This window comes from Taudactylus pleione, unplaced genomic scaffold (assembly GCF_031769625.1).
Source record: "Taudactylus pleione unplaced genomic scaffold, aTauple2 ptg001351l, whole genome shotgun sequence".
Classification (NCBI taxonomy): Eukaryota; Metazoa; Chordata; class Amphibia; order Anura; family Myobatrachidae; genus Taudactylus; species Taudactylus pleione.
The window spans coordinates 1,506,099-1,532,872 of NW_028285751.1; the positions used below are offsets into that span (position 1 = coordinate 1,506,099).

Here is a 26,774-nt window from a genome sequence, read left to right on the forward strand (position 1 = left end):
TGTTGTTTTACAGGTGTAGACAGTTATTTGTCTCCGTGGTCTGCTTGGTAAATCGTGTTTTACCCTTATTGTTTGTTCACACCTTTTCTAGCTTTTCTTCTCCTTAATTTCCAGCTCCCCTCGGGCACAGTTTTAGACTGACCTGTTGGGGGGTATAGAGGGGGAGGAGCTAGCTACTATATAAATTTATTAAAGTGCCAGCTCCCGGTTATCCCACTTCTATACCCCACTGAGCTGAGACTCCAGTGTCCCCTGTGGAATCGGAGAAAGGGATTTATCATAAGTAACCAAAATCCTGATCTTTTCTCATGGACACTTCTCACACACGATGATTGTACAAGACCAGCTCAGCTCTACAGCTCTACATTTTATACACCTATTTTTCCATTACATTTTAGTGTTATTTAATGCTTAATAGAATATTAATCATAAAAAAAATCTATATTATGTTAGGTTGTCTCTATCATCATAGGATGCAATCACTAATGGCACAATGACAAACTTCAGTACAGGTTGAGTCTCCCATATCCAAATATTACGGAATATTCCGAAATACGGAATTACTTTGGCATGACTGAGATAATGAAACCTTTTGATTTTTTTATGGTTCAATGTACACAAACGTTGTCTAAGCACAAATTATTAAAAATATTGTATAAAATTACCTTCAGGCTGTGTGTATAAGGTCTATCTGTAACAAATTAATTTCATGTATGTACACAAACTTTGTTTGAGCCACAAAATTATTGAAAATATTGTATAAAATGACCTTCAGGCTGTATGTATAAGGTGTATATAACACATAAATGCATTCTGTGTGTATATTTGGGTCCTATTCCCAAGATATTTCATTATGATTTGCAATTATTCCAAATTACGGAATATTCTGTTATCCAAAATACCCCTGGTCCCAAGAATTTTGGATATGGGAGGCTCAACCTGTACCTGGAAAACATATTTAACACAGTTTTCAATTTTCAACATTTTAGTTTCATGAAATGGATAGTCAGAGAGCAATAGTAGGGCAGATGATGTCTCTAGCTACTGTAATAAAGAGATTTTTATTATAAGGTCAGTACGGTAATCGCCACATGGTAAACTGACGGCAGCTAGCGGCACAGCATTAGGCCAATACAAGCGCCTTAAACGTAATTGCACAGAAACAAATGAAATACAGGGAAATTGATAGAGGATGTAACCTCTCCATCAGCCAAATGAAGCGCATTGGTAGAGATCCCCTAAGTACACACTCATAGATATATAATGCCCGTTCCATTGAAGGGGGACTCTGTACAGCGGATATGACTGAAAGACGTCGTGCAGCACAGCAGATGGCCGATATATCTGAAAAATATATTAGTCATCTGCTGGTGTGTACGGGCAACCCACCGATCGCCGGTACACATGCTACAGGGACCTGGCGGTGATTGACAATTAAACTGGGTGGGCAAATATAAATGCCCCCCCAGTTGAGCTGTCAAGCCCGGCACATTGGGCAGACAATCATCAGGTCAGTTTCGCTGATCTATCGACCTAGTGTCTACCCAGCTTAGCTGACATACAAACTGTAGTAATACAGGTACTATAATATCAGTAGTTGACAACCACTAGACTATTCTCAGTACATATGGAGATGTTGAATAAATTATTTAAAAAAAATCAAAGATCATTTTCAAAACGACAAACAAATGTGCTATTCCAAAAGAGAAGTCATAAATGTTTACGGTGTCATCTTTACAGCATAAATTGCGCAACTAACCATCGCCAAATCCAAACAGAACAAAAATCATAGATTACATTAACTACAATATTGGAGACGTGATATATAGATTTATATACAGCTTTAAATTATATAGACCAGTGTTTCCCAACTCATTCCTCAGAGCGCACTGACAGTGCATGTCTTCCAGGTCTCCTCACAGAATCACAAGTGAAATAATTAGTGGATCTTTTAAAATGTGTCAGCCAGTAATGATTACACTTGTGCATAATCTGGGAGACCTGGAAACCCTGCACTGTTAGTGCTCCCTGAGGAATGGGGTTGGGAAACACTGATCTAGACCATACTGAAAGAAAATAGAAAATAAGGTTTATAGAACATATCATGGAGTGTATAAATCATTGCTTGGGACTCGCAGCAAAGATTCTTTTGGTTACAAATTTGCGCCATTCAGCACATTCAACAAAACTGAGGCTAAACTATTTTTTGTAGATGATACAATTAGCGTAAGGTATTTATACCACAAACAACAAGACCGCTCAAAGCCTCAGGGAATCAAAAAGGTTTTCTCCGTCCTCCTGTGACAAGAATTCTAGAATTAGGAAAATTATTCCGGATCTGGTGATGCCTCGTGTTTATCATGTTTCATCAATACATCTCTGCACTCTCTCTGACTTCTCTAACTCTCCCTTCCCACTCTCTGACCACCATCTACTCTCCTTCATACTCTCCTCTTCTTCTGCTCCTCACACCCAGATCTACCGTCACCAGGTACAATCTCTACGCTCTTGACCCCGCTATTCTATCCTTTTCGCTTGATACTCTCCTCTCCCCTCTAGTCACCCTTGCTTGCCCCAACCAGCTAGCCTCCTTCTACACCCTCACCTCTGCGCTCGAGTCTGCTGCACCCACTCTGTCCCACTACCTTGGCACGCCATATTTACCAACGTTCTTCATAAATGCACGCGCACTGTTGAACGTCACTGGAGGAACTCTCGCTCCTTAGCAGACTTCCTCGACTTCAAGCTCATTCTCTCTTCCTACTCCTCTTCCTTGCCAAGCAATTGTTCTTCAAGTCATCTCTACTCAGTCCTCCAACCCCCGCCGCCTTCAGCCACATTCAATACAATCTTTTGTCCACCCCCCTCCTCCCCTCACTGCCAGTGGCTTTAACTTTTTTTATTTCACCTCTGAAATCATCACAAAATGTCCTCCTCATTACTCTCCCGCAACCCCACCCTCACCTCACCCTAGAACCACATACCCTTTTGCTCCTTCCACTCCACCATGGGAGACTAAGTCCATTCCAGTCCGTTTCCCTCTATCTGCCCCCTGGATCCCATTCCCTCTCATCTCCTTTGTTCCCTCTCCCCCACTGCCTGCTTCCACCTTGCTGACCTCTTCAATCTATCCCTTTCCACGGCATCTTCCCCTCATACTTCAGTCTCACTCTTGTCTCATCATTTCTAAAAAAAACAAGCTTGACCCCTCACTCTGTAATTACCGCCCCATCATTTCTTTTCTCCCTTTTGCCTCTAAAATACTTGAGCGACTTGTCTACAACAGTCTCACTTGCTACCTCTGACAACTCTATCCTTGATCCCCTCCAATCTGGCTTCCGCCCCTCCACTCTACTGAAACTGACCTTGTCAAAGTCACTAACAGTCTTCTCTCTACCAAATCTCAGAGCCACTTCTCCCTCCTTATCCTCTTGGACCTCTCCGTGGCCTCTCTGACACCGTTCTATCTTGGTTCAACTCCTACCTTGCCGACCGCTCCTTCTCTGTCTCTACCTCTGGTTGCCAGTTTCCCCTATCCCCTAGGGTTCTGTCCTCTTTTCTCTGTACACCTACTCTGGGTAAACTCATCAGTTCCTTTGGCCTCCAGAATCACCTCTATGGTGATAAGTCAACTCTACTGATCTCTCCCCTTCCCTTCTCTCTCTGGTGTCTCGTTACCATTTCTGCCATTTCCTCCTGAATGTCTAAGCGCTTTCTTAAACTCAACATGGCCAAAACTTAACTAATTTTCTTCCCACCATCTAGAGCAGGCATGTCAAACTCAAAATACCAACTGGGGCGATTATTCAAGTTCTAACAGTGTGTTGGCTGCAAGAGAAAAGAGTCTTATATGCAATGTTAAAAGGTTTATTTATAATAAAAAAAATGAATGCAGTGCCCCCTGTAGTAGTGCCCTTTATGCAATGCCCCCTGTATTAGAGCCCATTTTGCAATGGCCCCTGTACTAGAGCCCCTTATGCAATGCCACTGTAGTTGTGCCCATTATGCAATGCCCCATGTATTAGAGCCCATTTTACAATGGCCCCTGTATTAGAGCCCCTTATGCAATGCCACTGTAGTTGTGCCTATTATGCAATGCCCCCTGTATTAGAGCCCCTTACACAATGCCACTGTAGTTGTGCCCCTTATGCAATGCTCCCTGTATTAGAGCCCCTTATACAGTGCCCATTATGCAGTGCTTCCGGTAGTGCCCATTATGTAGTGCCCATTATGCAGTGTCCCCCTTTATGCCCCGTTATGTAGTGCCCCTTATGCTGTGCCTCCTCCCAGTGTAGAACAGGCCCCACTGCAGCACTTACCTCTCTCTTACTTATCTCTCTTCACGCTGCCCACTGGGCACCGCTCCCACGTAGACGCTGCTGCTGACTGGACCTAACTAGATCAAGCAGGCGCAGGCTACTCTCATTGCGGGTGACATGACTGGCAATGCTTCAGAAACCAGCGTTCCCAGTTTTAAATACAAATATCATGCTGCCCAAACCGATCGGGCAGTGCTTACTATATTTGGTCCCACACAGTCGGGCCTCCCAGATGTTTGATATGCCTGATAGAGAGGTCAGGAAGGGAGGAGACTCTAGATCACTGTCGACGACACCAATATCTCCTCTGTTCTCCAGCTCCGCTGCCTGGGAGTCATTCATAACTCTGCCCTCTCCTTTACCCCCCACATTCAATCTCTTGCCCTATCCTGTCATTTCCTGCTCTGCAACATTGCTCCAATCAGACCCTTCCTCTCCTAGGATGCCACCAAAACCATTGTCCACTCACTGATCATCTCTCAGATTGACCACTGCAACCTTCTCCTCACTGGACTCCCCAGCTCCCACCCCGCTCCTCTGCAAATTATACTGCAGCTAGACTTACAGTGCCTTGAAAAAGTATTCACCCCCCCTTAGCTTTTTACCTTTTTTGTTACATTACAACCTGTAATTTTCTTTTAGCTGAATTTTATGTGATGGATCTGCACAAAATAGCCTAATTTGGTGGAGTGAAATTCAAAAAATAAATATAAAAAAAGAATCTTTAGAAATAAAATTCTGAAAATTGGCATATGTAATCACCCCCTTTGCTATGAAGCCCCTCATACGTTCTGGTGCAACCAATTATGTATCGGCTCCAACTATGTATCGGCTCCAACTAGGGGCATGCGTACCTTGGACCAGGTGTATACAAACCTCAAGTCAGCTTATGAAACTGTTGTTTGCCCCCATATTGGCAGATCCGATCATATGTCCCTGTTTCTCATACCTGTTTACAGGTCATTAGTTAGGAGAGTGCGACCGGTCAGACGTCTGGTAACTATATGGCCGGAGGACGCACTGACTAGATTACAGGATATGTTGGAATTCACAAACTGGGATTTGTTTATTGATGAGAGTAGGGTAAATGGCAATATAGATATTGACTCTCTAGCATCATTGATATTAGGTTACATCGGTTGCTGTACGGATAGTGTTACAGTAACAAAGAGTATTAAAATATTTCCCAACGTGAAGCCTTGGTTGAACGGGGAAGTTCGATCTCTACTCAAGGCTCGTGATAGAGCGTTTAAATCTGGTGATTTAGAAATGTTGAAATCTTCCAGGTGTGAATTGCAGAAAGGTATTAGGAGGGCTAAAATTAGTTACTCCGCAAAGATTGAAGCTAGAAGTCATGATAACAGGAATCCGAGAAGCCTGTGGCAGATGATCCAGGATATTACTGGTTGTAAAATAAAAAAGGAGGTGATTAGCAATGACAATAATCTATTAGCTGAAGATTTGAACCTGTTCTACTCTAGGTTTGATCAAGAGAATAGTTTTTCTGTTACGCCCCAAATTCCCCGGGTGGGGGAGTCTCCTCTTATGTTGGAGGAGTATGATGTGATTAAATGTCTACGTCGGGTTGATTTGTGTAAATCAGCCGGCCCGGATGGGATTAGCGGTAAAGTCCTCAAGGGGTGTGCAGACCAGTTAAGTTGGATATTAACGGTCTTATTTAATTTGTCCCTTTTTAATTGTGTAGTGCCGAGATGTTTTAAGAAGGCAAATATTGTTCCAGTTCCAAAAAAGGGGGTAGTAAAATGCCTTAATGATTATCGCCCAATTGCACTAACTTCATTGATAATGAAATGCTTTGAAAGGCTGGTATTAGGACATATTCAATCTTTTTTCCCAGTAGATTTTGATCCTTTTCAGTTTGCATATAGGAAAAATCGTTGCACTGATGATGCGGTACTTACAGCACTTCACTCTATTTTAGCTCATTTGGAAGTGAGGGATTCTTATGTTCGGATACTCTTTGTTGATTTTAGTTCTGCTTTTAATACGGTTATTCCCATCTCACTAACATCTAAGTTGTTTGACTTGGGGTTAAGTGGGTCTATTTGTAACTGGGTTTTAAACTTTTTAACTGATAGACCACAAGTAGTTAGAATTGGAGGTGCTGTGTCGGGGGAAGTGTTGATTAAGACTGGTGTTCCCCAGGGTTGTGTTCTCAGCCCCCTATTATACTCGCTATTTACCCACGACTGCATGTCGACTTCTGATTCTGTGAAAATCATCAAATTTGCTGATGATATTGCAGTCGTTGGGTTAATTAGCAGGAATGATGAGTCCCATTATAGGAAAGAGATCAAAAATTTGGTTTCTTGGAGTGGTGATAATCACTTGCTCCTAAATGGTGACAAGACAAAAGAACTGGTAATTGATTTTCGTAGGAGATGTTTAGAGCAGAAATTGCCAGTGTCTATTAACAACCAGGATGTTGATATAGTTGAGTCTTTTAAATTTCTGGGTATCCAGGTTGCGGCAGATTTGACATGGTCTTTAAATACACTGTCCCTAATTAAAAAGGCGCAACAGCGTTTGTTTTTCCTAAGACGTTTGAGGGCCTCGGGAGTTAGCAAAGTAACTATGCTAAACTTTTACAGATGCTCAATTGAGAGCATTCTGACGTTTGGTATCATTATCTGGTATGGCAACTGCACAGCGAGTGAAAGAAGTGCACTGGAACGGGTTGTTAGGACCGCCAGCAAAATCATTGGCGTGCAGTTGCCAACTATTCATGATGTTTATGGGCTTAGGGTTCTAAAGAGAACCAAAGGTATCATATCGGATCCAAGCCATCCATTTCATGAATTTTTTGATAAGCTCCCATCTTTAAAGCGGTTTAGAGTACTTCGGGCACGTACGAGTCGCTTGAGGGTTAGTTTTCTTCCATCTGCTGTGCGCATGTTGAATGCTATGATTGTATCTCTTTAGTTAATTTTAATTTTATTATTTTTGTGAAATTGTTTGTGATAACCTTTACCATGGATTGCTATTCACTGTTTTAAAAAAGTGCAATGTAATTTCGTCTGTCAAACTTGTTTTGCTGATGACAACAATAAATACAATACAATTACCTTCAGAAGTCACATAATTAGTGAAATGAAGTCCACCCGTGTGACATCTAAGTGTCACATGATCTGTCAGTATAAATGCACCTTTTCTGAGAGACCCCAGAGGCTGCAACACCACTAAGCAAGAGGCATCACACCATGAAGACCAAGGAGCTCTCCAAACAAGTCAGGGACAAAGTTGTTGAAGTACCATTCTGGGTTGGGTTATAAAAAAAAAAAAAAAAAAAAATCCAAATCTTTGATGATCCCCCGAAGCACCATCAATGCCATCATCATCATCAAATGGAAAGAACATGGTACCACAACAAACCTGCCAAGAGAGGGCTGCCCACCAAAACTCACAGACCGGGCAAGAAGGGCATTAATCAGAGAGGCAGCAGAGAGACCAAAGGTAACCCTGAAGGAGCTGCAGAGTTCCACAGCAGAGACTGGTGTATCTGTGCCTGTGACCACAATAAGCCGTACACACCATAGAGCTGGGCTTTATGGGAGAGTGGCCAGAAAAAAGCCATTACTTAGTGATAAAAATAAGAAGACACGATTTGAGTTTGGCAAAAGACATGTGGGCGACTCCCCAAATGTATGGAGGAAAGTGCTCTGGTCAGATGAGACTAAAATTTAACTTTTCGGCCACAAAGGAAAACTCTTTGTCTGGCGCAAACCCAACACTTCCCATCACCCCAAGAACACCATCCCCACAGTGACACATGGCGGTGGCAGCATCATGCTGTGGGGATGTTTATCAGCAGCAGGGACGGGGAAACTGATTCGAGTCGAGGGAAAGATGGATGGTGCTAAATACAGGGATATTCTTGAGCAAAACCTATGATTTGAGACTGGGACGGAGGTTCACCTTCCAGCAGGACAATGACCCGAAGCATACTGCTGAAGCAAAACTCGAGTGGTTTAAGGGGAAACATGTAAATGTGTTGGAATGGCCTAGTCACAGCCCAGATCTCAATCCCATTGAGAATCTGTGGTCAGACTTGAAGATTGCTGTTCACAAGCGGAAACCATCCAACATGAAGGAGCTGGAGCAGGTTTGCCTTGAGGAATGGGCAAAAATCCCAGGGGCAAGATGTGGCCAGCTCATAGAGACTTATCCAAAGCGACTTGCAGCTGTAATTGCCGCAAAAGGTTGCTCGACAAAGTACTGACTTTAGGGGGTGAATACTTTTGCAAGGCACTGTATCTTCCCCTCCCGCCGCTCCACATCTGCCTCCCCTCTCTGCAAAGCCCTTCACTGGCTCCCCTTCCCCTACAGAATCCTTAGCAAACTCCTAACTATCACGTACAAGACCCTCTCCAACTCCACCACTCCCTACACAACCTCCTCTCCTTACACACTACCTTCCGTCCTCTTCGGTCCTCCCCTCTGGTTACCACATCTCACTCCAGAGGATTTCTCCCATGCTGCCCCCCACCATTGGCATGATCTCCCTCGTGCCATCAGACTATCCCCCAGTCTGCATTGTGTCAAGCGGGCGCTGAAAATCCACCTGTTCATAAAAGCATATTCATCCACCATGTATAACCATGTCACCACGTAGCACTCTCCAATTCTCTCCCTGCCCTTATCTTCCCTTACACTGCCTTATGTCTTCCGTCTGTCTCCCCTCTCCCTTTACACTATAAGCTCTATGAGCAGGGCCCTCCTTCCTCCTGCACATCTGCTACACACCCTCCTTGGGCTCTCTCATCAATAAACTGTTTTTGTTTTTTTCAGACGGCCTAGACCCATCGATTGTGCCCATGCACACATTGCATCAGTGGGTGTGGAGAGTTGTAGTGCTATTGTTTTACCCTGTACTGTCTAATTGTTTTGCCCTCTGTACGGCGCTGCATAACACTTGTGGCGCCTTAAAACAAATTAAACTATGTATTATTATTACTATTACATTTTATTTCTAACAACGAATCCACCAGCATGTTACACACGTTTCTACACGAGACACTTCCAGGGAAAGACATGAGAGTGCGATTCAGTGATGGACAGAATTGCAGAGCGCACATAAGTGGCTGTACCATTCCGTCCAGCTATACAGGAGATGCAGCAGGAGGGGTTTTTAGGAAGTGTACACCTCCTTGCTGCATCTGATGTTTGCCCCTATGGCCAGGCTGCGGCAGCTGAAGCTAACCGCAACCTGGCCGGGTCCTGACAGCTTGCGACGCCAGGAAATCTGTGTCCACCGAAGTAGATCCTGGCCTCGTCCCTCCCATAAAATGAGGGTGACGCCCTCATTGCCGCGAATGCTGCCCAGTGACTCCCCCGCTCCGCCTACCAAACGCTGTGACCTGTCAATCAGGCTGCGGCTGGGAGGCACTGTGAGCCAACTTGCAGATGGAGGGCTGCACACGCGCACTCCTCTAACAATCGGAGATGTGCGCTAACCATCCGGTACATCTCCGGCCTGAGTTATGTAGGTAAATCCTTACAGAATGAATAACTACCCTCAAATGGTTTCATATGCGCCTGTCTTTCCCGTCCGGTTAATAAGTTGTTAAAGCAAATGGCGCTATGTATTCTTGTTTTGTGTATAGAGGGGGGCGAGCTCGTATCACTGCACTCTACACCTCATTGGAACAAAAAAGATTTTATTAACTTTCAAAATTCTATAGTGAGTATTTTGTGTGGATTAGAGGCAACGATACCGGAAAAGATCCATTTTTATGCTATGACGTAAAAAACAGTAACCAAACGGTAAATGAAATCGGCAATTGCATAGAGATTCCAGACCTCATTCCTTTGTTTTCAATCTATGGCAGAAATGGGAATATTACGTGACGGATCACTGTGGAAACACCACTTCTACTTGTTGTTTGGTCTTACAGATACCTCCGATGAATTGTGCCAGGGCGCTGAGAGAGCTCTGGACGTGGTGAGACCATCGTATGAGCCAGCTCCACCTCCGCCACCAATGCCGCCTCTGTATGAGCTGACGCCCTCGGGGAGAGTCCCAGGTACAGTCTTTGTGACAAGGGTCCAGATATAGACATAAACATTATAGTGTTTGTCTCATTGAGTGATAATGCAGAATATTGGGATTTATTCACATCTGACAATTGTGGATTTTGTCTCAGACCTTCCTCTACCTTACAACAGGACGGCAGATTCCACGGCAGGATACTTGTGCTCTGGTGGTAATGCCGAGTGTACATGAAGGACTCCTCTCCCACTAGTACAGAGGACTCTCTGTTTTACACAGATTTAGGTCCATTTATATATACTGTACTTTAGAGTGTATCTAACCAAACATGTAAGATACCTAGATGTTAGCAAAATATGGTTCTATTAGGCGTTTTAAAGTGACACTTTCTGACCGTATTAGGAATATTAACTGGAAACTTAGGGCCTGATTCAGAGCCGGACGCTCTGACCAGAGCGCTCGCTCTGAATCAGGGCCCTCCTACCTAAACTTGGAGCGGCCTCTTGGACGCTTGCATAGCTGTGGGTTACCACCCACAGCTTATGCAAGCATCCATGATGATGGTCGCGATGGTCAAGACCATCGCCACCATCGGGCTTGCGACGAGACCCTGCGGTAGGGTCTCGCCGCAAGCCCTGGAGTAATTTTGGCTCTATCAGAGCCAAAATCACTCCCACTGACATCACTAGTGATGTCAGTGGGGCCGGACCCGGACGGTAGGCGTTCCCATGGGAATGCCTCCGTCTGGGCAGCCACGCCCCGGCACGCCCACCAAAGGGGGTGTGCTGTCACCATCCACAGCACTCCCCCTTTGGTGCGAGACCCCGAGCGACGGCTTCCCCATCGTGCGCATGCGCATTTGGGTACCATCAACCCGCTTGCGAGCGTCCTGTGCTCGTGAGCGGGTCTGAATGAGACCCTTAGTGTCTAGCAGAGTGTTCTGAATCACAGCAGAGCCCTCAGCCTGGTATTTGTAGGGCTATAACTGAAATAAATAGAGTGGAGGAGACTACTTCGGTAGCGGAAGATCTGAGTAGTTATGCTGCAGCTGCCGGTCATCTTCTGTACAGACACCAAACATCGGCTACTCTGCTCCGGGCATGCGTCCGAAGATGCATCATCAGGAAAACGACCATTGGACATCTGAGTAATCCTAAAGTTACCACAACTAACCTTTGCTGGCTTTGGGACGCCACCAAATCACTGACTCCACGCCTGCTTTCTCCTTCATCCACTAGGGGGCACTGGAGTTACAACACTGGGTGTAGACGTGGGTCGAGAGAGCCTGGCACAATTCTAAAGCTGTGACTGGCTCCTCTACCCTCTATGCCCCATCAGCCCCGAGACTAGCCGGAGCACTGTGGACTGTCTCCAGCCCTATTAATCTATTTTTTATTTTTATTATTTTAAGTCTATTTTTGGTAAGAACAGGCAGGCTGCTTTCTGCTTCGTGGGAGCCGCTGGGGAGGGCACCGCCACGGCTATTGCTGCCAGTGTCCGGTGCCCTGTTAAGGAATTTCTTGAGACCTCAGTCTCTGTGAGCCCGCCACGGCAGAAGCTTTGAGCTGGTGCCGGTCCTCACTTTCCTGCAGCCCAGCACCCCAACCGCAGCTGACTGTGAGTGTTCACACCGCTCCTGATTAGCAGGAGTCTGGGCTGTCAGTGCGGCTTCATGCCTGCACTGATAGGAGCGACCGCACTCCTCCCGCGGCTGGGTCTTCATCATTGGATCTCCCTGCTTCTCCCCATGGTACAGGAAAGAGGCCGGTGGGGAGAAGTATAGCGCGGCATGGCCCACCTATATTCAGGCAGGGGACCCGCGTCGGAGGGGGTGGATTTTAGGCAGGCATACCTTTTTTATAGTAGCGCTGCCTTCTTCCTCTCTCACTTGGTGCGCTCTGCACTGTACGGTGCCATTTTATAGAGATTGGTGCTGCAAGCTCTGCTGGGCTGCAGCGGTGGCGAGAAGAGCTAATCCAAAAGTTGTTTGCCCCCATAAGGTGGGAGCTTGTCTGTGGCCTGCTCCTTTCCTTCTATCCCTGTCTCCCTTCCATTCTGTCCTGTACATCAGACTGGTGAGTGGGCAGTGTTTGGCTGGCTGTATGTGAATATGACAGCAAGAGAGAAAACATCACAAAATATATTTGCTTGCTCTAAATGGAAGAAATTCACACATGTACGTTCAGAGGGTAATTCCCTATGTGATGCGTGTGATACAGAACAGGCTATTGCTCCACAGGATGTATATATGCTTCCATCCTGGATGCAATCTTTTACTGGTGCTATGGCAGATCTAACTTCCGAGTTAGCCGCCTCCAGAAGGGAAAGGGAAGCTGCTCGGGTAGGTCCCAGTACTTTCCAACACTCTTTTGCAACCAATGAATGGGCACAAGGTTTATCCCGTTCAATAGACCGTTTAATACATATGATTTCTTCTTCCAGACCATCGAATGTCTGCATCAACCGGCTGCCCAGAAAACAACTTTACCGGCGGTTCTCCAATCGGAGGAAGAATCTAATGGAAATGATTCTTCACAGGAAGAGGAGGAAGGTGATACACTGGAGGACTCGAATGTGGGAGTCTTCTCTTATGACCCAGAACCATCGTCGCAAGGGGTGGAGGCTTTGATCCTCGCGGTTCGTGAGGTACTTCAGGTGTCTGATACAGATGTTCAGGAATCAGTGGATGCAAAGCTGTCCAATAAGTAAACTAAATCCACTGTTACCTTTCCAGTTTCCCTGAAATTGGACGAACAGATGGCGGCCACTTGGAAACACCCAGATTGGAAGTTTCAACTTCTGCAACGTTTTCTGTCTGTATCCTTTTCCCCTAGATAAATGGAGTAGATGGGAAACTCCTCCCCAAGTGGACTCTTCAGTCTCTTGCCTTTCTACGGAAACTACCTTCCCAGTACCAGGCACTACGACCTTGAAGGACGGATCAGATTGCAAGATAGAAGTCACTCTCAAGACCATCTAAGTAGCTGCAGGGACTCTACTTAGACCGGTCCTTGTTGGCTCTTGGGTCAACAAGGCAGTGGAAAAGTTGGCTGAGCAGCTTGCGGAAGGTCTGCGCTCTAATGCACCTAGATCAGAGCTTGTTGCCCTAGCAGAGCATATACAGGAATCTGCTGTATACCTGGGAGATGCTGCACGTGGTATTGAACAGGTAGGCAATACTATCTCGGCCTCTGCTGTGGTGGCTCATTGAGCCCTGTGGTTGTGCCCTTGGCAGGCGGATACAGAATCCAAGTGTGCGGTTGAAGGGCTTACGTTTACGGGTGATATTCTATTTAGTCCCGAATCAGACAGATGGATCTCTCTAGCCACGGGTAGTAAAAGCACCTTTTTGCCTTCAACTCCCTCCCTACGCCGACCCTTTAAAGGGCCTTCCTTTCGTGCCTCCGATAAATTCCAGGGCAGACCCAGGGGTGCTTCTTCCGATAACAGAGGAGGTCGTGCTAGAGGACGCCAAGCTGCCAGCTCTCGTCGCTCTGAACCCAAAACTGCCAACAAGCCTGTCACATGATGGGCTCCTGTCCCACCTCAGGGACTCCTAGGTGGGTGCTCGGCTTCTGGGGTTTGCAGAGGTCTGGGCAAAGAAGTCTTCGGATTCCTGGATTCGCAGTTTGATCAGTCAAGGCTACAAGTTCAACTTTGCTTTTCCTCCTCCGGTTCGGTTTTTTACCACAGGTCTTCCTGTCGACCCGGAGAAACGTTTGGTCCTTCAGCAGGCAATCGACAGACTTTTGGCTTTAGAGGTCCTGGTTCCAGTTCCAACTTCTCAAAGGAACCAATCCTTAAACCTTTTATCTATATTATCACAGATTCAAGATTGAATCCCTCCAGTAAGTGATTGTGGGATTGGAAGAGGCAGAATATCTGATCTCATTGGACATCAAATATGCATATCTTCACATCCCCATTTGGAAGTCTCATCAAGCATTTCTTCGCTTTGCAGTTCTGGATTCCCATTACCAGTTTCGGGCCCTGCCGTTTGGCCTACCCATCGGCTCCCAAGGTCTTCACCAAGGTGATGGCAGTGATTGCCAATCTTCGCTCACAGGCAGTAAACATCGTCCCATATTAGGAGCGACCTTCTCATCAAAGCATAGTCTAGGGAAAGTCTATTGGAACATGTAGACTTGACACACCGGTTCCTAATTCAACATGGCTGGATCATCAATTTCCAGAAATCCCAGTTGATACCAACGGCTTCAGTTTCTGGGGATGATCCTGGACAGTGTTACTGCGATTTTTTTTCCTTCCAGGACTTGGTACGGTTAGTTCTCAAACCCAAACGTGTTTCTGTCCACCATTGCATCAGACTCCTGGGGAAGATGGTGGTGTCATTCGAGACCATCCGGATCAGCAGGTTCCACTCCAGGACGTTGAGGTTGGCTCTTTTCACCCAATGGTCCGGATTTTATCTGCAGATGCATAATCTTGTTACCTTATATCCGCAATCTCAGATCTCCCTACTTTGGTGGCTCCAGATGGATCACCTACTGGCAGGACATCTATTCGGCATTTGGAACTGGGTCCTGCTGACCACGGATGCCAGTCTCCGCGGTTGGGGGGCAGTGACCTTGAACAACCAGTTCCAGGGCCGCTGGACATGCCAGGAGTGTCTCCTGACAATCTGCCCTGGAACTTCGAGCAGTCTATTACGCTCTCATTGCAGCGGCTCCTCTGGGGGACACCAGTTCGTATCCAGTAGGATAATGCCACAGCCGTGGCATACATCAATCTCCAGGGAGGGACTCGCAGCCGCAGGGCCATGCGAGAGGCAAGACACATTCTCAGGTGGGCAGAAAGACACGTCCCGACCATCTAAGCGATCTTCATTGTGGGAGTAGACAATTGGGAAGCAGATTACCTCATTTGGCAGGATCTTCATCCGGGGGAATGGGCTCTCTAACCCGAAGTTTTTCGTCGCCTGGTCGCCCGTTGGGTCGTTCCTCTTCTGCAGCAGGGCCCTTTTGTTCACCCTGAATTACGTCATCTTCGTTTGACAGAGTGGTTGTTGAAACCACCATTTTAAGAAGTCTGGGTATTCCGAGGAGGTTGATACCGACCATGCTTTGGGCTCGTAAGTCGGTCACCTCAGCGCACTACCATAGGATTTGGAAATCTTATGTGTCCTGGTGAGTTGTGTGGTTCCTCCATTTCCACTTTCTATTTACCTCGTCTCCTTCATTTTCTCGAACGAGGCATGGATGCGGGGCTTCGGTTGGGTTCCCTTAAGGTGCAGGTTTCTGCATGATCTGTTTTCTTTCAGCGTCGGCTGGCGCTGCTTCCCGAGGTTCAGACTTTTCTTCAGGGAGTTCTCTGTGTACAACCTCCCTTTGTTCCACCTACATCCCCATGGGATCTTAACCTTGTTCTTTCTTTTCTTCAGTACATGCTTTGGCTGACATTGAATTGAAATACCTTACCTGGAAACTGATTTTGTTGTTGGCGCTTGCTTCTGCTAGAAGAGTTTCGAAATTGAACAGTTCTCGCAGGTCTCCTTACTTTTTTTTTCATGAAGACCGAGCGGTACTACATACCTGTCCATCCGTCTTACCTAAGGTGGTGTCGGTTTTTCACATAAATCAATAAATCCACCTATTGTGGTTCCGGCATTGAAGGATTCGTCGGGAGCCTCAGACCCTCTGGATGTGGTGCTGGTTCTACGAATTTTATCTCGCACTTAGAGAATCCGTAAGACTGATGCTCTTTGTCCTTTATGATGCGGCCAACCGGGGTTGGTCAGCATCCAAGCATACTTTTAGTGAGATGGATCCGACTATCTGTCAGACTTATTTGGCTAATTCTTTGCCCCTGCCCATTTCCATTTCTGCGCATTCTGCTCGCTCAGTAGGTACTTCTTGGGCGGTGTGTCAGGGAGTCTCCGCTTCTCAACTTTGTACAGCGGCTATTTGGTCCTCTCTTCATACCTTCGTCCGGTTTTACAGGTTTGATACCTTTGCGGCCTCGGATGCTAGTTTTGGCCCTAGGGTGTTCAGTCTCACAGCGCTCTCCCTCCCATGAGGAACGCTTTGGGATGACCCCAGTGTTGTAACTCCAGTGTGCCCTAGTGGATGAAGGAGAAGACAGGATTTTGGTACTTTACCGGTAAATCTGTTTCTCCGATTCCACAGGAGGACACTGGACGGCGCCCTCCTAGTGCTGTTTCCTGTTGTGTTCACAGTTTGCTGTTGTGGCGGTTTTCTTCTGCATTCCTTGCTACAGTGTGTTATGGTTTCTGGTGTGATTGCTGTATACCGCGCAGTGTGGTTGGTTCGCGGATGTGTTCATTTCCTCTTATTTGTTCCTTCTCCTTTATGTGTGTCTTCCGTCTCCTCTCGTGCTCCGTTTTTTTCAACTGGGGCATAGAGGGAAAGGAGCCAGTCACATCTTTAAAAAATTCTAAAGTGCCAGGCTCTCTTGACCCATGTCTATACCCCAGTGTTGTAACTCCAGTGTCCCCTGTGGAATCTGTAAGTACCAAAATCCTGTGTGTTTTTTTTTTTTTTTTTTTTTTTTTTTTTTAAATGCCCCACCAAGTCACCGCCCTTTAAAGTGTGCTGGATCACCATTTTTACCAGTGGGGGTGAATTAAGCAGCTGAAGCTTATTTTCATGATTTATTTTTTATTTCTAATATATTTTTCACTAGTGAGCAGCAGCACGGGATAGTCCCTTGGATGTCTGCACTGCTGCTCCATCACCCATCCGCGGCGCCGTGACACCAGCCCTCGGCTAGGTACTCACGGCGGGGTTCTGCAGTCCGGGGACAAGCTAGCAGGCTCCTCGGACCCCAGACTGCAGCCTGAAATCCAGGGGACAGGTAAGGCGGATCCCCGCTTGTGAGGACCCACGTCTTTGTGCAGTCTTCCCTCAGGTCTCAGGAGACAGACCTGAGGCACTGATGTGGGCACTGGTTCGCCCACGACTCCACTAGACCACCGGGGCATATATAATACTGGCGCAGAGACCTATTTTACAGGCCAGTTGTCCCGGTGGTCAGCAACAGGAATAAGGCGCTCTCCCTGCAGCCCCTCCCCCAGGTCAGGGCGCCATTACACTGCGGTCTTGCTGTGACCTGAGCTGTTCCTTCCTCACCCTCCGCCCCCTCAGAGATGAGTCCAGACTCCCTGTATACCTCTCCCAAGGGCCAGGTTATGCAGCGCTATATCCTACCAGCCTCTGCCATCTGTGTAAGTGATTTAGTGCCCATTGCAGATATATACAGTGTTTTTCTGCGTTTTTATTTGACTTGTGCTAGTGCTGATCTCTAATTTCTATACTCTCAAGCTTATACCTTTCCCTGTATTCTTCTATATTCCTGGCACACTAAGTTATAGGGGGTTCATTTTACCTCACATCTCCCATAGATTTGGGAAGGCAATCACATACTGTATAACGCAGTTGCTCACTACACTGTGCCATATTTCACATACATCTGGGTTGCTCACTGCACTGTCAGATTATATATTTTATTATCTTTGTGGCTATGGCTGGCAGAGGAAAGAATAACAAGCAGCCTGATGCTGCTGCTCCTACTCTGGTGTCCTGTAAGTCCTGCTCAGCGGGCTTAGCTCCAGAGACCTCATTCGGGATGGTCTTTGTACTATATCGCCATGGGCCCCTAAGCCCCGGCGTCTTCTCAGGAGCCACCCTGGGCTACCTTTTCACAGGTGTTGGTAAAAATGCAGACCACCATGTGGTCCCTGTGGTAGCTCTGCCTATGGGATGGCCACAACTGGTGCTCCCTGCAAATCCTTTGCCTCCCCCATGGGTAAACATATACTTTCTACCTCAGTGCAGAGTTTCACCAATACCTCTACAGTTTTTCAAAAAATGCTGCAAAAAGAGAAGCCTTTACCTAGTAACCCTACTAAGTGTGCTGTGTTATCTTCCCTGTCCTCCCAGCTATCAGATTCTGATGTATCATCTGGGGAGGCAGAAGACGCAGACCTCTCTCCCTCTGACTCCCCCTCGGGAGATGAGGAGCCCCCCTTACCTAGTAACCCTACTAAGCGTGCTGTGTTGTCTTCCCAGCTATCAGATTCTGATGTATCATCTGGGGAGGCAGAAGACACAGACCTCTCTCCCTCTGACTCCCCCTCGGGAGATGAGGAGCCCCCCTTACCTAGTAACCCTACTAAGCGTGCTGTGTTATCTTCCCAGTCTTCCCAGCTATCAGATTCTGATGTATCATCTGGGGAGGCAGAAGACACAGACCTCTCTCACTCTGACTCCTTATCAGGAGACAATTAGCCCACCTTTAAATGGAATATACTGGCGTTGGTGAGAGCTGGAAAGTGTATTCTACAAATAAGACAAAACAGCCAGAAGGTAGTGTTCCCAGGATTCCCTCACTCTGACAGCTGTCTGATCATATTGTATGTGTGACACATGGAATATGCCCAGTAAAAGGTTTCAGCTACCAAAACGGTTCTATTTCTTTTATCTTCTCCCCGCTGCTGATTGCACTAAATGGGAAGTTCCCCCAGCAGTGGATTCTCACGTTACACGTCTGGCTAAGAACTCTACCTTACCTATCCACACTGCCACCTCCTTGAAGTAAACTACAGATAGAAGGATAGAAGCTGGTCGTCCTACATCTATATACTCTCTTACAGGAGCTATTACTCGTCCTGCTAGGGCTACAGCCTTGGTGGCAAAAGCCATTGAGAGTTGGACAGAGGCCCTAGAAGAGACATTTCCCTGATGCTACGAGGGAACAGCTGTCCTACATATCTCACATTAGAGATTTAGAGATGCAGTCTCCTACTTGGGTGAAGCAGCTACAGTATGGATAAGTCTCTCCTGACCTCCAGGGTATCTGCCACTTTGGTAGTGACCCGCCGTATTGTCTGGCTGCGTTCCTGGAAAGCACATTCGGACTCTGTAATCAGGCAAAAGCTAAGGGTCATTCCTTTCCAAGGCATCAGGCATCATCTAAGGCCTCAAAGCCTAGGACTAAACAGACCTGGGCTACTAGACGTCCACCTACAAATCTGAGGACAAGCCTACAGCCTGACGGGGTGGGCCTTTCCTGGGGGGACCGACTCCTTCAATTTGCCCAGGTTTGGCATCAAATCACGTCAGATGCCTGGGTAAAGAAAGTGGGCTCCCACAGATATGCCCTCTCATTCCTGAGGCGCCCCTCCCCCCAGCAGTTCTTTTGCACAGGACCTCCATCGGACCCAACTAAGGTCCTGCTCTTCCAAACAGCCATTCAGTCCTTACTGAATTCAGGAGTAATAATTCAGGTCACCTCCTAACAAGGGCTACTATTCTACCCTTTTCCTAGTTCAGAAGCCCATTGGTTCTGATCGGCCTAATCTCAACCCCAAATCTCTGAACAAGGTTATCAGGGTGCCCAGGTTTCGTATGGAAACTCCCCACTCTATTATTCTAGCTATGGAGCCTGGGGATTTTATGGTAGCTGTGGACATTCAAGACACTTACCTACATGTACCTATAGCGCCTTCTCATCAACAATATCTTTGGTTTGCTATACCACAGCAACATTACCAATTTCGGGCTCTGCCATTTGGCCTTTCAACGACCCCTCGGGTCTTTACCAAGATCATGGCAGTTATGGCGGCCTCTGTTCGTCGTCAAGGGATCAGACTACTCCCATACTTGAACCATCTCTTGCTGCTGGCCAGCTCCCCAGAGATTCTACACCGCCATCTGCAGAAAACCATTGCTTTTCTACAACTGATCAACTGGAAAAGGTCTTCCCTTACACCTTCTCTGGGAGCCCTCCTGGACTCTGGTTCAGAGAATCTTCCTAACAGCAGACAAAATATTGTCATTACAGCACCGGGTGCGCAGACTACTACATAGTCACCGAGTGTCAATTCACTCTGCAATGCAGGCCTTAGGATCAATGGTGTCCACCTTCAACATGGTGTAGTTTTCCTAGTTTCATTCCAGGCCCCTACAACACCTGATTCTCTCCAGGTGGAACAGGCTACCCCATCTGCTCAGATCCCAGACGATGAACCTCCCCCCCAGAGGTTTGCCTGTCCTTAGCCTGGTGGCTACAGATATACCATTTGGACACTGGTCGTCCCTTTTGGATCCCAGACTGGGCTCTCCTCACCACGGACGCAAGACTTCGAGGGTGGGGCACGGTACTCCTTCCAGGGCCGATGGACCCCAGTCTCGGCAGTGTTGCCAATCAACGTCCTAGAACTGCAAGCCATCTACATAGCTCTCACTCTGGCTCAGGATATTCTAAAGAACAGGCCAGTACAAATACAGTCCGACAACGCCACGGCAGTGGCTTACCTCAATCTCCAAGGGTGCACTCTCTGTCAGTCAGCAATGACAGAAGTGTCCCGCATTCTCACATGGGCCGAACACAATCTCCCAGCTGTCTAATTACTATTATCCGCCATTTTAGGACTATCATCCATTGGGATAAGAATTATCTATATCTCCCTAATGTGAGTACATTTTCTAAACAACTTACTTCAAGTTTAAAGAGCACAGAAATTAATTACAAGACAATAACACGTCACTTTGTGATATCCCAATGACTTCAGTGTCTATGGAACAAAAAGAACAGGCTGGCTTTTTAGTTACATCTTTTCCATTGACCACAGGTTATTTGCTACTTTGTTACATTTAAATTCTCTTATAGAGCATCATATTGAGATGGTATTACTGTCAAAATAATTGTGGAAGATTAATTGTCTCTATGTGATTGTCTATTATTTCTATTATATGTAGTCCCGGGAGCTATCTATACTGTAGTTGAATTTGGATTATATGTCCTCTCTATATGTCTTTTTTATTTTTCTATTATTAAAATCAGCACCATTTTTTGGTAGATTGATTTCTTGTATTTTTGAGCGCCACTAAGCACTACACAATTTTCCTCTGTTCAAATAAATCACATATATGGTCACGCTAGTCTAATCTAGAATAGCTGTTTCAATAAAGCAACATACAATAAATTATCTGTATAAAAGGAATTGTACAGTGCATCCGGAAAATATTCACAACTCTTCACTTTTTTCCACATTTTGTTATGTTAGTCTTATTCCAATATGGAATAAATTAATTTTTGTCCTCAAAATTCTACACACAATACACCATAATGACAACGTGTAAATAGTTTTTTTTAGAAATTTTTGCAATTTTAATAAATAAAAACCCCAACAACTGAGAAATCACATGTACATAAGTATTCACAGCCTTTGCCATGAAGCTCAAAATTGAGCTCCGATGCATCCTGTTACCACTGATCATCCTTGAGATGTTCCTACAGCTTAATTGGAGTCAGTTGATTGGACATGATTTTGAAAGGCATAATACACCTGTCTATTTAACGTCCCACACTTGACAGTGCATGTCAGAGCACCAACCAAGCATGAAGTCCAAGGAATTGTCTGTAGACCTCCGAGACGGGATTGCCTCGAGGCACAAATCGGGGGAAGGGTACAGCAAAAATATCCGCTGCTTTGAAGGTCCCAATGAGCACAGTGGCCTCCATCATCCCTAAATGGAAGAAGTTCGGAACCACCAGGATTCTTCCTAGAGTTGGCCAGCCGTCTAAACTGATTGATTGTGGTAGAAGGGCCCTAGTCAGGGAGTTGACCAAGAACCCGATGGTCACTCTGTCAGAGCTACAGCATTCCTCTGTGGAGAGAGGAGAACCTTCCAGAAGGACAACTATATCTGCAGCAATCCACCAATCAGGTCCGTATGGTAGAGTGGCCAGACGGAAGCCACTCCTTAGTAAAAAAGCACATGGCAGCCCATCTGGAGTTTGTCAAAATGCACCTAAAGGACTCTCAGACCATGACAGACAAAGATTATACTCTTTAGTGTGAATGCCAGGCGTTGTGTTTGGAGGAAACCAGGCACTGCTCATCGTCGGGCCAATACCATTCCTACAGTGAAGCATGGTGGTGGCAGCATCATGCTGTGGGGATGTTTTTCAGTGGCAGGAACTGGGAAACTAGTCAGGATAGAGGGAAAGATGAATGCAGCAATGTACAGAGAAATCCTGGATGAAAACCTGCTCCAGAGCGCTCTTGACCTCAGACTGGGGCGACGGTTAATTTCTCAGCAGGACAACGACCCTAAGCACACAGCCAAGATATCAAAGGAGTGGCTTCAGGACAACTCTCTGAATGTCCTTGAGTGGCCCAGCCAGAGCCCAGACTTGAATCCGATTGAACATCTCTGGAGAGATGTGAAAATGGCTGTGCACCGACGCTTTCCATCCAACCTGATGGAGCTTGAGAGGTGCTGCAAAGAGGAATGGGCGAAACTGCCCAAGGATAGGTGTGCCAAGCTTGTGGCATCATATTCAAAAAGGCTTGAGGCTGTAATTGCTGCCAAAGGTGCATCAACAAAGTATTAAGCAAAGGCTGTGAATACTTGTGTACATGTCATTTCTTGTTTTTTTTTTTTTTTAATTAAATTTGCATAAATCTAAAAAAAAACATTTTACATGTTGTCATTATGGGGTATTGTGTGTAGAAATTTGAGTACAAAAATGTATTTATTCAATTTTGGAATAAGGCTGTAACATAACAAACTATGGAAAAAGTGAAGCGCTGTGAATACTTTCCGGATGCACTGTATGTCCTTGTATTACTGCAAAGGTCATTTAGTGAATCGGGTGTACTCTGATTTACAAAGTGTGCTGTTCGTTAAGATAAAAATAATTTCCATGAGCTGTGCTCTATATACTGTGTGCAAATCCTCTTATGCTTGTATTTACTATGCGGCTCACAGTATAGTACACTGGTGAGATTGGTGATGAGTCTGTATACATTCACTCTCTGTGACTGTTTTAGTGTCAGTAATTGCCTGTTACTGACTCTGCCCACTGCGCTGCCACCACTAAGCTCCTTCTCCCGACACTTGGAACTCCTTCAGTACTTCCACCCAGGCTCCTACACTGGCACCTGGAACCATTTATCCCAGACGTCTTCGTCTGCACCTGGACCCGCTTACTTCTGGGTATGTGTGGGCACGCTGGTGCAGCACTTCCTGGGTAGTGTCTGATCACTGCCACTCGTCTCTCACCATGGAGCAGTCCCTGCAGGGCGGCTGGCAGAGGGTTATAGCTTGGAGACACTTAAAGGCAATATGTTTGTGTATTGTTTATAATCCTTAAAAAGACCTAAGGGCCTGATTCAATTCAGATCACAATACTGCGTAGGCACGCAATTCAACTGCGATAGCAAGCCAATCCACTGTGATCGCAATGCAAACTCAGCACAACATAAGGACGCCCACTTTACCTTACACACATCCGTAATGTTTAGCAGAATACCGAAACCATCGGTACAATCCAGCACCATCGCCGCCTGACGCACACTTACACAAGCCCTGACCATACTCAGAACTTGCTAACAACCACGCACGCTATGAGACCTTACACTGCGTATGGGAGCGCAGGGCACAATTTATGCACGCCCGGCAATATCTGTCATGCTCCCTCCCCGTTACCACCCATATATGGCACTTTCTGTCAATCACTCTGCAATGGGCCTGCGCAGTTTCTGCGATCCCAGTCCCCATCACATACGCATGCGCAGTGAAAAACAATCGGCAGATTGCAAGCATATTCGCAGTTACGTATGGTAGTGAATCAGCCCCTAAGTCTCATTGCTAAAGATGCTCAAGGATCATTCACAGCAAACAACATACACAACTGCCCCCACTAAGGTATGCAATGACCTCCCTGCAGCCAAATACAAGGGCCAATACTCTCTGCTCATAATCCTAGACCTCTCAGCTGTCCTCTGCTGCCCTGGTCTGTGTGATACTACCCCCTCCATGGCTGTCCTCCTACCTCTCTGGCCATGTATTCTCAGCCTCCTTTACTGCCCTGGTCTGTGTGATACTGCCCTCTCATGGCTTTCCTCCTACCTCTCTGGCCATGTATTCTCAGTCTCCTCTCCTGCCCTGGTCTTCGTGATACTACCCCCTCATGGCTGTCCTCCTACCTCTCTGGCCATGTATTCTCAGTCTCCTCTCCTGCCCTGGTCTGTGTGATACTGCCCTCTCATGGCTTTCCTCCTACCTCTCTGACCATGTATTCTCAGTCTCCTCTGCTGCCCTGGTCTGTGTGATACTGCCCTCTCATGGCTTTCCTCCTACCTCTCTGACCATGTATTCTCAGGCTCCTCTCCTGCCCTGGTCTGTGTGATACTGCCCTCTCATGGCTGTCCTCCTACCTCTCTGGCCATGTATTCTCAGCCTCCTTTACTGCCCTGGTCTGTGTGATATTGCCCTCTCATGGCTTTCCTCCTACCTCTCTGGCCATATATTCTCAGTCTCCTCTCCTACCCTGGTCTGTGTGATACTGCCCTCTCATGGCTGTCCTCCTACCTCTCTGACCATGTATTCTCAGTCTCCTCTGCTACCCTGGTCTGCGTGATACTGCCCTCTCATGGCTTTCCTCCTACCTCTCTGGTCATGTATTCTCAGTCTCCTCTCCTGCCCTGGTCTGTGTGATACTGCCCTCTCATGGCTTTCCTCCTACCTCTCTGGCCATGTATTCTCAGTCTCCTCTCCTGCCCTGGTCTGTATGATATTGCCCTCTCATGGCTGTCCTCCTACCTCTCTGACCATGTATTCTCAGTCTCCTCTCCTGCCCTGGTCTGTGTGATACTGCCCTCTCATGGCTGTCCTCCTACCTCTCTGACCATGTATTCTCAGTCTCCTCTCCTGCCCTGGTCTGCGTGATACTGCCCTCTCATGGCTGTCCTCCTACCTCTCTGGCCATGTATTCTCAGTCTCCTCTGCTACCCTGGTCTGTGTGATACTGCCCTCATGGCTGTCCTCCTACCTCTCTGACCATGTATTCTCAGTCTCCTCTCCTGCCCTGGTCTGTGTGATACTGCCCTCTCATGGCTTTCCTCCTACCTCTCTGGCCATGTATTCTCAGTCTCCTCTCCTGCCCTGGTCTTCGTGATACTGCCCTCTCATGGCTTTCCTCCTACCTCTCTGACCATGTATTCTCAGTCTCCTCTGCTGCCCTGGTCTGTGTGATACTGCCCTCTCATGGCTTTCCTCCTACCTCTCTGACCATGTATTCTCAGGCTCCTCTCCTGCCCTGGTCTGTGTGATACTGCCCTCTCATGGCTGTCCTCCTACCTCTCTGGCCATGTATTCTCAGCCTCCTTTACTGCCCTGGTCTGTGTGATATTGCCCTCTCATGGCTTTCCTCCTACCTCTCTGGCCATATATTCTCAGTCTCCTCTCCTACCCTGGTCTGTGTGATACTGCCCTCTCATGGCTGTCCTCCTACCTCTCTGACCATGTATTCTCAGTCTCCTCTGCTACCCTGGTCTGCGTGATACTGCCCTCTCATGGCTTTCCTCCTACCTCTCTGGTCATGTATTCTCAGTCTCCTCTCCTGCCCTGGTCTGTGTGATACTGCCCTCTCATGGCTTTCCTCCTACCTCTCTGGCCATGTATTCTCAGTCTCCTCTCCTGCCCTGGTCTGTATGATATTGCCCTCTCATGGCTGTCCTCCTACCTCTCTGACCATGTATTCTCAGTCTCCTCTCCTGCCCTGGTCTGTGTGATACTGCCCTCTCATGGCTGTCCTCCTACCTCTCTGACCATGTATTCTCAGTCTCCTCTCCTGCCCTGGTCTGCGTGATACTGCCCTCTCATGGCTGTCCTCCTACCTCTCTGGCCATGTATTCTCAGTCTCCTCTGCTACCCTGGTCTGTGTGATACTGCCCTCATGGCTGTCCTCCTACCTCTCTGGCCATGTATTGTCAGTCTCTTTTCCTGCCCTGGTCTGTGAGATACTGCCCTCTCATGGCTGTCCACCTACATCTCTGCCCATGTATTCTCAGTCTCCTCTCATTGACTACACTACCCCCGACCCCCCCCACCACTTACTCTGCCAGTAGGTGTCCCCCAATGCTCTGTTCTTGGACCCCTCCTGTTCTCCCTATATAGATCTTCTTTTATGCTCTGTTTTTGGACCTCTCCTATTCTCCCTATATAGATCTTCTTTTATGCTCTGTTCTTGGACCTCTCCTATTCTCCCTATATAGATCTTCTTCTTTAAGTGAGCGCATTAGCTTTTTTAGCCTCCAATATCATCTCTATGCTAATGACACTCAGATATACCTCTCCTCCACTGACCTCTCCCCCTCTCTACTCACCCGTGTCACCAATTGTCTCTCTGCTATTTCCTCTTGGATATCCCAGTGCTTTCTTATACTTTACCATCTCAGTCTTAGACATGTTATCTTCCCATCCTCCTGAATACCCTCACTTCCCACAATTTCTTTATCTATTGACACCACCACCATCTCCTCTAGCCCACAAGTTTCTGTCTTGGAGTCATCCTCCTTCAAACCACACATTCAGCACCTCACAGTCCTGCCGTTTCCATCTCTAATATTTTGCTAATATTGCTTAGACCCTTTCTCACCCTGGAGGCAACAA

General features: G+C 46.8%; 1 protein-coding gene across 1 annotated transcript in view; it reads left to right on the forward strand.

Annotated features, from left to right (window-relative positions):
- Window positions 1-26,774, forward strand: part of RECQL4 (RecQ like helicase 4) — a 324,140-nt gene that overhangs the window by 95,384 nt on the left and 201,982 nt on the right. The window contains exon 10 of the mRNA XM_088463386.1: window positions 10,235-10,363. Within this exon, the coding sequence (XP_088319512.1) occupies window positions 10,235-10,363 (129 nt within the window). The remainder of the gene's footprint in view (window positions 1-10,234; window positions 10,364-26,774) is intronic.